Source organism: Nicotiana sylvestris, chromosome 3, assembly GCF_000393655.2.
Source record: "Nicotiana sylvestris chromosome 3, ASM39365v2, whole genome shotgun sequence".
Lineage (NCBI taxonomy): Eukaryota > Viridiplantae > Streptophyta > Magnoliopsida > Solanales > Solanaceae > Nicotiana > Nicotiana sylvestris.
Window position 1 is genome coordinate 94,426,151 of NC_091059.1, and position 13,892 is coordinate 94,440,042.

At 38.9% G+C, this 13,892-nt stretch overlaps 2 protein-coding genes across 2 annotated transcripts; both read right to left on the reverse strand.

Moving 5' to 3' along the window:
• Positions 1–322: 322 nt before the first annotated feature.
• Positions 323–1,030, reverse strand: LOC138887694 (uncharacterized). The gene has a single exon (XM_070169472.1). The coding sequence runs from the start codon at positions 1,028–1,030 to the stop codon at positions 323–325; it is 708 nt and encodes a 235-aa protein (XP_070025573.1).
• A 4,383-nt stretch (positions 1,031–5,413) lies between these two features.
• Positions 5,414–7,127, reverse strand: LOC138887695 (histone chaperone ASF1-like). The gene is made up of 3 exons (XM_070169473.1): positions 6,929–7,127; positions 5,659–5,746; positions 5,414–5,552 (listed from the first exon to the last, which is right to left on the reverse strand). The coding sequence occupies exons 1-3, from the start codon at positions 7,125–7,127 to the stop codon at positions 5,414–5,416; spliced, it is 426 nt and encodes a 141-aa protein (XP_070025574.1).
• Between the last annotated feature and the right edge of the window lie 6,765 nt (positions 7,128–13,892).

Genomic DNA, 13,892 nt, shown 5'->3' on the forward strand with positions numbered 1-13,892 from the left:
TTGTGGTCTGTAGGCTATGGAATTGTGGTGGACGATCTTGAACTTCTCACAGATTTCTATCATGAGGTCGTTGTTGAGGTTAGTGGCATTGTTAGTGACGATAGATTGCAATATTCCAAATCTACAGATGATGTTGTTCCGGAAGAAATCTACCACTACCTTCTTTATAACGGCCTTGTAGGTGGATTCTTTGACCTATTTAGTGAAATAGTCGATAGCTACCAAGATGAAGTGATGCCCATTTGATATGGCGGGCTCTATGGGTCCAATCACGTCCATGCCCCAAGCGGCGAATGACCAGGGTGAACCCATCACATTTATCTCATTTGGCGGGAATCCAGATGAAATCCCCATGAATCTGGCACTCGTGACACTTCTGTATGTAGTGGATATTTTCTTTTTCCGTAAAGTATCCAGCTCTCAAGATCTTCTTGGCTAATGTGAACCCATTCATGTGGGGTCCGCACGTTCCTGCATATATTTTTTTCAATAACCTGGTGGCTTCTACAACATCTACATATCTCAACAAACCTAAATCTGGGGTCCTCTTGTACAGGATTTCCCCATTTAGGAAAAAGTGGTTCACCAATCTCATGAGGGCTCGCTTTTGACCATTAGTAGAATTCTCCAGATATTCTCTAGTTGCAAGGAATTTCCTGATGTCATGATACCATGACTTACTATATGGCTCTTCACCTACATGGAAGAAATAGTCATGCTGATCCCTGATCTCTACCTCGATAAAATCGATGTTATTCTTGTCTGGATGCTGAATCATGCATGATATAGTTACAAGGGCGTCAGCGAACTCATTCTGAATTCCGGGGACGTTCTTGAAATTAATCTTCGTGAACTTCTTGCATAGCTCCTTCATGTAGTGCATGTATGGAAGTATCTTGACATTTTTGGTGAACCATTCCCCTTGGACTTGGTGTATCAATAGATCAAAATCTCCTATGACCAAGAGTTCTTTTACGTTCATGTCGACTACTATTCTGATCCCAAGGATGCACGCTTCATATTCAGCCATATTATTGGTAAAATGGAATCTTATCTTTGACGATATTGGATAGTGCTGTCTAAATTCCAAAATTAGGACTGCCCCAATTCCGACTCCTTTAAAGTTTGCTGCCACATTGAAAAACATTCTCCATACAGTGTATGATTGTGCAATATCTTCTCAGCAAATAATACTTCTTCATCGAGAAAATACGTAGTGAGCGGCTCGTAATCCCCATCCACCGAATTTTCTACGAGGTGGTCGGCCAAAGCTTGCCCCTTGATAGCCTTCTGAGTTATGTACATAATGTCAAATTTGCTGAGGAGAATTTTCCATTTAGCTAGCTTTCCAGTAGGCATCGGGTTCTAGAAGATGTACTTGAGCGAGTCGAGCCGAGATATCATATGCATGGTGTATGCTGACATATAATGCCTTAATTTCTAGGTGATCCAAGTCAGAGCACAACAAATGAGTTCTATCAAAGTGTACTTGGCATCGTATGGCGTGAACTTCTTTCTTAAGTAGTAGATGGCCTGTTCCTTTCTCCCAGTCTTATCATGCTGTCCCAACACACAACCGAAGGCGTTATCCAAGACTAGCATATACAGTAATAATGTCTTGTTGGGTTCAAGGGGACCAGCACTGGTGGATTTGATAGATATTCCTTGATTCTATCGAAGGCTTTCTGGCACTCTTCTGTCCATTTTATGGCAGCATCCTTTTTCAATCTACCTAGGAAACTCATTACATCTTTCTTGCTCTTTGGTGGTGACAATTTATGTGTGGCCTTAATTTTTGATGGGTCCAGTTCTATCCCCTTCCTTCTTACAATGAAGCCCAACAGTTTTCCAGCAGGGACTCCGAATGTACCCTTTGCTAGGTTATACTTCAAACTGTACCTCTGTAGGCCTTCGAAAAATTTCCTCAAATCGTCCAAGTGCACCGAACTCTTTCGAGACTTGATGATGACATCATCCACATACACTTCAATATCCTTATGAATCATGTCGTGAAAAAGGGTCTTCATGTCCCTCATGTAGGTGGTACCAGTGTTCTTGAGACCGAACGACATGACTCTATAGTAGTAGACTCCCCAAGGTGTGGTGAAGGATGTCTTTTCTACATCTTCCTCGTTTATCAAGATTTGGTGGTACCTAGCGAAATAATCCACAAATGACTGTAGTTCATACTTCGCACAATTGTCGATAAGGATGTGGATATTTGGTAGAGGAAGTCTTCCTTTGGACTGGCTTTTTTTAGATCTCATTAATCCATGCATATCCTAATCGTTCTGTCTTTCTTAGGCACTGGGACGATATTTGCCAACCAACTAGGATAATTGGTGACCGTTACCACATTCACCTCTTTCTGCTTGGTCACTTCCTCCTTTATCCTCAAACTTAAATCGGGTTTGAATTTCTTGGGTTTCTACTTGACCGGTGATCCAGTAAAACCAGTGGGAAGTCGATGTGAGACAATGTCAGCTCTTAATCTCAGCATGTCATCATATGATCATGCGAATATATCAATGTATTATCCAAGGCGCTCAACTAGTTTTTCCTTCTATTCGGCTTCTAGTTGAGTGTTGATTCTGGTTTCTTTCACATCTTATTCACTTCCAAGGTTGACCACTTTTGTTTCTTTGAGGTTGGGCTTTTTATGACTCTCCAGCTGTTCGGTCTCCTATGGGAGATTGTCTGGCATCATACTCTCATCATATACCTCAAAAGCTGGGTCATTGCGCTCGACAATTTTGTTACATGTCACAATCGCGGAACGCAAGTTTTTAACATTTTGATTACTAAAAAGAAAGATAAGTACAAATGAAGTGGTAAGTAAAGTTGCAATATTTTGAGAAATGATTCTTTATATTTATCAAAAGAGGAACGTCTTAAGCGTTCAAAAGAGGCAAATGACGAAAAAGTACAGACACAGTGCATGCCTTAATTGACAGTGCGCTTTTCAAAAAGAAAATTTTTACAGTTCCATACTACCAAAACTCCTGACAAACCAAAGATGGACTGGAAGTCCAATTCCGCAGCTCTTCGCCTAGTTCGACATCCCTGATAGTCGATGTCTTGATGTTAGTCCCTTTACAGCATTCTTCAGTCATATTCACGAACAACTTTCCCATCACGTCGATGATATCATCTTCTGGTACTGAACTCTGACCGAGATTTGAAGCTTGCTTTGGCACAAAAACCTTTTTCCCAGAGCTACCAATATGAGTTTTCCCCACCGAAGGCTGATATCCTATGCCAGCCCATCCTTTCTGCCCATTAGGTTCAATTGGCTCTGTGATCCCATCCGACCTGGCTCCCAGCCTTGTTCCTGGATTGTATCCATATTTTATCATCTCCCTCATAGCTATATTGGATCTATACGGTGACTACATTCCCAAGTTTTGTTCAGTCTCTTCCATTATGGTGGTCTGCACGATTTCCACTACATAGAAAGAAACTCCGTCTAGCTCTTCAATGAATGGAACAACATGCTCCAAATAAGCAAAGTGATCCCACTCTCCATGGACCACGATCTCCTGACATCCTCAGTCAAATTTCATGCATTGGTATAGAGTGGATAGGTCGTCCCCTGCCATATGTATCCAGTGCCTTCCCAGCAGCAAGCTGTACGAGGAAGAAATATCCATTACTTGAAAGAATATGGGAAATTCGACCGGCCCGATCTGAAAGGCCAAATAAATTTCTCCGATGATATCCTTCTACAAACCGTCAAAGGCCCTCACCTTCACGTGGCTTTTCTTGACTTCCCTCAAATGGATTCCTAACTCTCATAAAGTAAAGAGCAGACAAATGTTGACTCCTGACCCTCCATCGACTAGAACTCAAGACACCACTTTGCCCCCATATTTGATAATGATATGAAGATCTTTGTTGTGACTTGCACCTTCTATGGGAAGTTCGTCTATTCTAAAAGTGATCATTTTTACTTCGACCATTTTCTCAATTGTTGAGGCCAGAGCCACACTTGTGGTGTTGCTTGGTACACTTACGCCACTTAGTACTTTCAACAGGGCATCCTTATGACTGTCGGAGCTCATCAGCAAGTCCATGATTGATATCTGTGCTGGAGTTTTCTTCTGTTGCTCCTCCATGGAGTACTCTTTGGTCGACATGCTCTCCAGAATTTGGCAGCTTCTAGGTCTATTATGTTCCTTCTTTGAATCTATTCTCTTCCCAAGTTCCCTCGATTCACATGTTCAGGAGCATAACATCTCCCAGACCTAGTCATACCATGAGTTTTGATAGAGTCTGTCATCTTGGCCTTCCCCTTCTACTGGTACATCCATGGGACAGTTTTGTTTTCCCAACTCTCTTTGTCCACTATAGCAACGACAGGTTGTCGCTGATAAGTCTGAATTGTCACTGTAGGTCTCACTTGTACTGTAATCATTTGAGCCCTTTAAGTAGGGATCCTGGCAGCTTCTGCATTTCCTATAGTGATAATCGTTCCCTTTAGATCATATTCTCCGTCCAATATGATCATGTTGACTCCCTGGTTTTAGTGATTTGGCAGCGGATTGCGATTCACATTGGGCGGCGTTAGAGTGTACCGAATGGCTCCACTCTTGATCAATGTTTCAATCTCGTTTTTCATCTTATATTCAGTATCATGCCCAGACACATTTGAATAGTTCACGCATCTTTTAGTTGCATCAAAATATTTGGAGGGGTACTTAGGAACCCTTCCTTCCACCGGATATATCAATCCTGCTCTTCCCAATCTCTTTAACAATTGGGCCAGAGGCTCAACAATCGGGGTATAATTTCTGGGACTCCTCTCTTTAAACTTGGGATGAGGGCATGGTACATAAGCGAGGCGGTTTTGGTGGGTAGTGGTTTGGACAGGAGCATATGGTTGTTGTGGGTTCGGGTTGTTGTGGGCTTGAGGAGGGTTGTATTGCGGTTGAGGATGGTGGATGGTGGATGGTGGTGAATGATTGTTTGGGGAATAAGAAGTGTTTCTGTGATGTGTGTTGGGTTGATAGTAAGGGACGACTGTTGAGACCTCCTCTTTCTTTTTCTTTCTGCTACTGATTGACCCTGATTGGATATCCTTGATGGCCGCTTGCAATGCTATTAGGGATTATACTTTACCTTATTTTATACCCCTTTCTAAGAAATCTCCCATGTTGACCAGCTAGAGGAATTTATGTCCCATCATTCCCATTATTTTTTCAAAGTATATCTCTTCCTATGCTCTGATGAAATACTTGGTTAATTCACTGTCATCCAGTAGAGGTTGTGCCCTAGCAACCTCTGACCTCCATCGTTGTGCATATTCTTGGAATGAATCAGATGGTTTTTTTTGCAGGTTCACCAACACGAACCCATCGAGTGTGATTTCTGTATTGAATCGAAAATGGTTCATGAAGTCCTCTGCAATATCTTGCTAAGTTTTCCAGTTTCGCAAGTCCTGTGGAGTATACCAAGTGAGTGTTTCTCCCGTCAAGATCCTTATAAATAACTTCATCTTAGATTCTTGTTCCTCCATCGTTGATCTACTTGACGACTTCACCAACACTTCTGGTCTCAAGAAGAAAAGCAAATTGTTGATATCAGGAAAAAACATCCTACGCATGCTAATTTCCAGCATACTGGGTCTCGAAGAAGGGACCAAAAGACACTCTAACTAACTTGTCATAATATGCCCTCAAATGCGCATGGGGTTCACCTGTCTCGTCAAAGATATCAAACTTTTGAGGCTTATACCCTACTGGCATATCTACATTCGAATGGATAACCAGATTCTCATAGTCCAAACTTTCACTTCCTCAAGCAACTTAGAGGTTCTTCATTTGTTTTCTCAAGATTTGCAGCTACTCAGATACTGACTCTTCTTTCTTATGCCTGGCTTCCCTCTTCATCTCGGCGTATTGGTCAATCTCATAAGGCACCGTGACCGTGATGGGCGTTGTATATGTAGGTTCAAAAATGGCATATACGGGGGGGGGGGAGGGGGACATATCGCTTGTGAGCAGCAGTATATGCCAGTATTTGCTAATTTGGATGAGTGCTAAAAGTGAGTTTGTTCCGAGGAGGGGTGTGAGTTGTGCTTGTGGTGATAGGCGGGTTTTGTGGTGTTTTAACGTACTGTGGTACCTAGGGAGTGTGGATAGAGGGATTTTGTGGGTTTGCGGGGGTCACCGGAGGTATGACTTGAGTAGTGGGGACTAAGTTGGGGTGTTGTTGTTTTGGCGTGATGTGAAAGGAAAGTGGTCAAGAATTGAATCCAAAGAAGGAAAGCAAGGTGTTTGAGGAAGCGTTGTCATGGTCAGATATGCTAGTTCCCTGACAAGATGTACTTCATCCCTTAGAGACTCTATTTCCTGGGCCATCCTGGCCACATGTTCATCATTTCTAGTTCGTCCTTCTCCCCCAATCGTCCCTGGCTATCGGCTATGACCAGAGCATGACCAGTTGGGTTTTCTGTAGTTGACATCATTCCCTTTCATCTTAGATTATATGGTGGTTCCTCCAGTTTCGGGTCGACACAAACCGACTTTCTTTAGGGGCAGTAATAATAAATCAAGAGAAAAAAATAAGAAGAAAGAAAAGAAAAGAAATAGGAGTCAATTTCTTTATTTATATAAGCAGGAAATGACACGAAGCAATTAATTCAAGCATTAAGGCTAGCGCGTTTTCCTAGAATTTATGGGGACCTCTCATTGCCGGAGGTAGGACTAAATCGTAGATGTTTAACAAAAATTTAGACTTGAAATATTTAGATTCGAAGCAAGTTTATTTTCATTGACAATTTAGACTAAGATAACTGGGAACAAAGATTACATCATTATTTAATAGAACTACATGGGCTTGAACAACTTGCCCTTTAGTAAAATAAAAAGAAAACTGGGATTAGGGTACAAAGTGGGAAAGAATGGGAAATCAACCAACTTCTAGTAACCATCCCCGGAATCGTTTCTCATCTCTTCTTCTTCTTCTTCTTCTAGTTCTTCCTCCGAATCTTCTTCCGGGTCTTCTTCAAGCTCCTCCTCATCATCGTTGAATTCTAACCCTTCCTTTGGGTCTTCTCCTGGCTCCGTACTAGACTCTATTTTGATGCACTCCATTACCCGGTCATTGTCTTTAGCAGGAGGAAACATGTGATCGATAGATCATGGGACCACTTGACAATGCATTGAGGTAGTCACAAGGTAATGTGGCAGAATCTCATGGTAAATTTGCAAAGAAATCATTGCGTCCTCTACCCAGGCTATACCCTCTCTGCTTGGTCGGGCCAACTCGTCTTCCTTATTGATCCAGACATAATACTCAGGAGTGCACAACGAGTTTTCACCCACGACATTGTGACCAGGTCGTTCCACTCTTCTTGGAGCCTTTTTATCCGTGGGATAAGAATCTGTCTATTTTACTCATCCTCATATAGCGATGTCCTTGTCCATAGCGGCACATCTTGGATAATCCCGAATTGTCTGAGAACCAGCATGGGTGAGTATGGTTGGATGCCCTCAAGTCTATTCAACTCAATGAAGTATTTCTGAGGAGTCCTTAAGATTGATCTTCCACCTAACCATGATAGCTTCAAGTTGACCAATTCTCCACTTAGATTCGTCAGCATTTCCCCTCAACTCTTCTTGCCCATGTGGGGAGACCGAATGTTTCCTGCTCTTATTGTGTATACGGATCATGTTGCTGACGCCCACGAAGTAGTCAATGGTGGCCTCAAGCTGGAAGAAATGTTCTATGGCCTAGATCTGAAGTAGCAAGTTACAACCCTTAAAGAAACCATACCCTCATGCATATGTGGACAAAGCCTCAGCATCTCAACTAGAACCATTGGCACCAAAGTAGCTTGAAGGTTGCCACGGAAGGTTGCCAGAACCATGGGTAATAAGTTGATGTTGATCCGACCATCTCTGCAGGAAGGCCAATAATCCCAACAGTGCCAATGAGAAGGTGATAGGCTTGAGACTCTCTCATGTTGCTTGATCACACTGAAACTCTCCTGAATACCACTCATAGCGTTCGTGGTGTCCAACCCTGTTGAACCGTTGGTCAAGGCTCACCCATCCGTCCTCGATATTTCTCTAACCCCGACTATTAGTCAGGCCTAAAACATCAAAGAACCTATTATCGGGCATAGTAACTGGTAATATTTGCTTCCTTTCGTTGAACAGCAGTTTCGTGAAACTAGCAACTTCTTCCAATGTCGCTACTAACACACAGTCGACAAACTTGAACACCACCTTAGCCGGATTCGAAAACACTATTAGCAGGCAGTGAGCACCCTGTCTGCTCGGATGTTTAGCAAAGAGGTTAGTGCCCCCAGGTGTGTCTGAATCTCATCTCCGTGTTCCCGATGAATGTTCTTCCATCACTGCTTCAACTTGTGTGGCGCTCCCGTTACCATGTTAATCTTGGGGATGTTTATATTGATTTCCATTTCTGAAGTGGGTAAAAGAAAGGTGTTTTATAAGTGTTTACTTCAGATTTTAAGTGTCTTATTAGGTTTGTTTGTCTTTCCAATAATTCATGTTGTCGGGTGCATGACCCGTTGACATTAGGGTGGCTTTCCTAATTGTGCATCGATCCCAAGTACTGACTCACGTGATGTTTATGAAATATGACTTATTCTTGCTATAGTAGAGTGTTATAATTTTGAGTTGGACTGAAGGATGCAAGAAGTTATGTCAGTTGATCTAACAAAGCCATTCTCTACAACTAGAGAGTTTTGAAAAGAAGGTTCAAAGGGGTGTAAACGATAACCCTCGCGTGCTATTGTGGTGATAATGTATGGCCAAGAATCGATAGGAACAAATGTGATGATAATGTGTATAAAGCAGTAACAGATAAGGGTGTAGCAACAATAAGTATAAGTATAAAGAACAAATAAAGCAGGTGAGCACGTAATTGCAAATTTATCTAGAATTAAAGTAATGTACAAATAAGTCTAAATGCCAAATTCAGTCTAAGTCTACTAAAGTCAGAACGTGAGTGTGAAGTCCCCGGCAGAGTCGCCATATTGTTGCATTCTATTTTGTACTAGTCAAAATAAGATTCAACTTGTGGTTTCTCTATTGTTGATGAAAGAGAGTCGCCACCTAATATTTAAAGGTATACTAGAATACCTATTTAATTAATAAAGGTTATATTCTTTATTGGTCTACTAAGCAGTGAGATCATGGGTAAGTGTTCTTGTTCTTCTAAAGGGAAGGTGTTAGGCATCCCTTAAAATCTACCTAAGGTAGCTCCATAGGACTTAGACTAGATTTGAAATTAATTATTTGTGCTATGCCTTAACTGGTGTTCTAAGGGTAAAGCTTACCATATATTAGGTCATAATTTCTACAAAGGGAAGTATGGTTGAAAGGAGATGGGTTTAAAGAAAAAAAGTTTTTAGGAAATTAGTTTTAATATATATAAGCTTAAAAAAGGATTTTTGGAAGTTGAAAATGTTTGTATAAATGTAAAAAAAAAAAATAAGACGGAAGCACTTTGTTCCCTAAATCATGGAGGTTTATGTCATTCTATTGTGGCGAAAGTGTTACGCAAATGATTCTAAGATATACCTTGGTAGAAACTATTTGAAAGCCTTTGTTTTAGGGCAGCAAGACCTTAATCTTTCGGAATAACTTATTCCTTTTAGAAAAATCAAATTCGCGACAATTCTAATTTTTTGAAAGAGGGACAACTGCCTTTGTTAAGCCTTTGGGCTTCAAAAATCTTTAAGAAAAGAGTTAGTAAAGCATGATGAATTAATAACAGCTTACAATTAGCGGATATGAAATTAATTGCTAACTAAGACTTCTTCTTAATCCTGGGTTCTTTAGGCTTGCCTAAGTCGTTCAAATGATTTAAGGTATAAAGTAAGGCATCCAATCTAATAAGATAATTTTGCATACGTTTGCGAGATTAAACAACAAGATTACAACAAAGATAACGAGGCAATAAATCTAAGGTAGAGAAGCAGTAACAGTAAAGGAGTAAAGGAGAGGATTGGACCCTTGTTTTTGGGCCTCAAAGAGATGAGCCAAGCAGTAGCAATAACGAGCGACTGCGGACTTCAAATTTCCAGAATATAACAAGGTCGGACTTGTACAGTTTCAAAGAGAAGAGAAAGTCATTAGAGAATAATACTCGATACATGTTCATACATAAAAATGAAAAAAATACTTGTAAGCAGAAATAATGAGGTCAAATCCCCCAAAGAAATAATGAGGTCAAATCCCATTAGGAAGTTCACACTAATGTGGTGTCTATGTATAGCAAATGATCCACATTGGAAACATTCATTGTCATTAAATACTAAACCCAAAGAGAATAATGAGTGTCAATGAATTAAGGGCTAAGGAGAGAGTCCCACTTAAGGTCAAATCCCCCTTTGAATCCTCCGACACTTCAAAATTCCCAAGGGTCTCAAGGCCTAGGGCAATGCTTGTGCCGGGGAGAGTAGCCCCACCAAGAGTCAAGCTCTACTCCCAAATACCCTTAACCACTAACGACTGATTTTTCTCTATAGGTTTAAATGTCAATGAGGCACTTTCAACATGAATCAGTCACCATAATAACATACCATATAAGTATACCCTTCTCTTAATCAAAATAGAATAAGGAACACAAAAACAGTTTTATCTACCTAACTATATCTCCAACACTAAGTGAACACATTAAATCGGTCTGAGGGTCAAGGCTTCAAACACATATAGAGGTAGGTATTAGCATACTACAGTTAAAAATCAAACACTTAAGATCAAACACCTTAAGGATAAAGTAATTGCATGATTTAAATCTATGAAGTTCATGAGTATGGATACATTCCATTCATAACCTAAGTCTTAACTTCTAGCATGTATATAAGCTAACAATCTTTATTGACAACCTTTAAGGGTATTAATCAGAGAGACATGTTAGCCACTTTAATTGAGTTCCTTAAAAGGTGATGACAAAGATACCATTACCAATTACCACTTCTAAAGGATATTGACAGGATTATGGATTAACCATTGCAATTAGAGCTCTGACGTTATTAGCAAAGGTCACAGACTTCTAAACTCAATCAGAACTTCTAAGAATGTCAACAGGGTTGCCATTCAAGAATATCAACAGAGATGCAAACTAATAACCTGGCCAGGACTTCTAAAGATTATTGACACGGTCACAAATTAATATTCTAGAATAAGGCCTCTAAAAGAGTATTAACGAACCTTAAGCTACAAGCTTTGTTTATTCTAAAGCTGAAGACCTGACTACTTCTTCCTAAGGCTTTTCAACTTCATATTGACAAAGCATGATATTAAACTCAATCAGTAACAACAGGTAGTTCATCTATAATTCATAAGCTAGGTCTGTCTTGCTCATGCAGGCTTAATGAAGCTCTAAGGATAACAAATACATGCACATCGTTGTGGAAAGAAAATAAACAAGTATTGAAGGATCAAATGAGTGCAGGATCCTCAAGAGATGGCATTCAAGTATATTCATGCGATGTTCTAACCAAGGTTATGATATTACAGACAGGGTTGGGTTTCAAATATCATGAACTCAAGTCAATAATACTATTAAAAGAGCTTAGAATAATGGATACTATATACTAAGTAGATCCAAGTTTAGCTGTACAGGTTATGAGTGATGATCTAAACATGATGGAGTTGTATTCAGCCTACCAACATAACAATTAATGTCCAGTCATAGAAGATACAATTATATTCCAATTCCTAGGAGATAACTTAAACTGATGAGTAACAATTGATAGAATACATATAAGAATAACTATAGAAATTCAATAGAATTTAGCCTAGCTACCTTAAGGTACTGTCTTATGCAATGAGATTTACAGATGTGATCAGCAGTTATAAAAATTTAAAGACCTTTAGATTAGTTTCAAAGGCTCTATAGAAACACTCATGTGATGGGAGAAGACATCCGAAGTAATTAAACTGATATACTTCAACTAAATAACAGCCTCGAAATTAAACCATAAGTATTCATATTTGTTATGGTTGAGCTTATAAAATATATAACCTCAAGTACAAAGTAACAAACTACACTAAAACAGAATTAATAGGGTAGACATGAAGGCCATAGAAGAGCATCAATGAGGCCTGAAGTCAGAACAAGTATGGAAAGTCAGTAGGGCATCTCTAGTTAATCACAAGAGCTTAATTATATGAGTTATTTAATTCATAATAATGTTCATCAAGGTCACATAATAAAGAATTAATATTAATTCAACACACACAATATCAAAGCATAATATTCTATCATAAAAGACTCATTATGAGCAAGAAAACAATCAATAAAAACTGATAACAAATGTCATCAACAAAGACAATCAATAGAAAAACTAGAGTGTGGTCATGTTTAAAATAAACAAATCAAAAGAGAAGAGATAAGAGTACACTGACCTCCTTTCAAGCAGCAAGCCAAACAAAGGTTTTGCTTAGCCATACAGGAACCAAAGATTTAACCATGAAATCTTAGTATTGCTTTTGTGTTCGTTCTTTTGTCTTGTTTGATTTTTTTAGATGAGAGCATTGAAGGCTCTATTTATAGTGACATTCAATGCATTAGGGTTTCAACAGATTTGAGTTTAGGTAGTGAAAAGTGACGAATATTGGATGATGTAAGCAAGACAGGTAAAATCAGAGAAAAACAAAACGGGAAAATATAGAAATTACCTGGGCATGAAGAAATGAGAGATCGACCATTGAAGCATGAAAAACCATTGGCCAAAACCCTAATGTCCAGAGGTCATTTCATTTGACCTTTAGACATCGAATACTAATGATGAAGCCAGTTAATACCTCCATGTCTACTTCGATTTGGAAGTACAGGGCTAAAGCGGATGAAATCCCAAGTCATCATGTTAGACCTAGGGTTTTTATTTGGGATTTTGAATTATAACAATGAACTAGGAAAGATTTGAGCGAGAATCGCAGCTAGCAAGGACGGATGAATGATTTTGTGGTTGATTTGTCGACCTTGTATGTATTTGTGCAAGGTCTTGAAGATTGATATAGTTGCAGGTCTGGAGAGAATAGGGAGGAAAGGGGAAAAGAGGGGTTGCTGGTCTTAGATGAAATGATTTTAGAGTCCGGGGCTTCTTAGAGTTAAAAATGGGAGATGGAACAGGAGCCGTTGGATCTGTTGATCAATGGCTCCGAATTGTTCGATATTTAGGGATTTTAGAAATAATTAAACTAGAAAAATCGATGGCTGTTGGGTTCTTGTGATCCAACGGCGGAGATAAAATGTGACAGGGTTTTAAAAATAACAAAAAACAAGGTTAAATCTGGTCCATTGGTGTTATGGATCAATAGTCTTGATACTGTGTATTTGTTTTATGGGTGAATGGATGGGAGATGTGGTACAATCTGATTGGCTCAAATGGAGTAGCAAGGATTGCCAACTTGTAATGAAGGGGTTGTTTGGACTGGATATTTTTGGATTGGGCTCTTGTGTTGCGCAAAAATTAGTTGGATGGTAGTCATTGTGTATTTAGTTAAACAAATATCAATTATAGCCTCTTAGGCTTTTAACCCTTTTGAAATTAATTTAAATAAACTTAATTATTTTCAATAAAATATAGTAAAATTATAAATGTCAAATATGGTACTAATTATTGTGGTTAATTATTTATGAAATACTTTGTTATCTAAATTGTAGCACTAGTTTTGAATTATCAATATAGTAATCTAATTAATCAAAATTTAAGAAGTAAATTTTTATATTAATTATAAAACTTTTTTATAAAAAAAATATTTTAACAGTATAATGAGTATATTTGTAATTACAAATACTAGGTTATTAATTTTAAAACTAATACTTAATTAATTTTGTAAAATAGGTAATTATTGATAAAAAATAATTTCAAAACATTTATTATAAATTATTAACTATAAATAAAT

What these genes read in the sequence shown, in the direction of transcription:
- LOC138887695 (XM_070169473.1), bottom strand. Translation starts at nt 7,127, where the DNA reads ATGTTTCCTCCTGCTAAAGACAATGACCGGGTAATGGAGTGCATCAAA. An exon ending in GAGAAACGATTCCGGGGATG is followed by an intron (nt 5,747 to 6,928) that starts GTTACTAGAAGT and finishes ATTCGAATGTAG; the next exon opens with ATATGCCAGTAGGGTATAAG. An exon ending in TTGAGGGCATATTATGACAA is followed by an intron (nt 5,553 to 5,658) that starts GTTAGTTAGAGT and finishes TTTCTTCTTGAG; the next exon opens with ACCAGAAGTGTTGGTGAAGT.
- LOC138887694 (XM_070169472.1), bottom strand. Translation starts at nt 1,030, where the DNA reads ATGGCTGAATATGAAGCGTGCATCCTTGGGATCAGAATAGTAGTCGAC.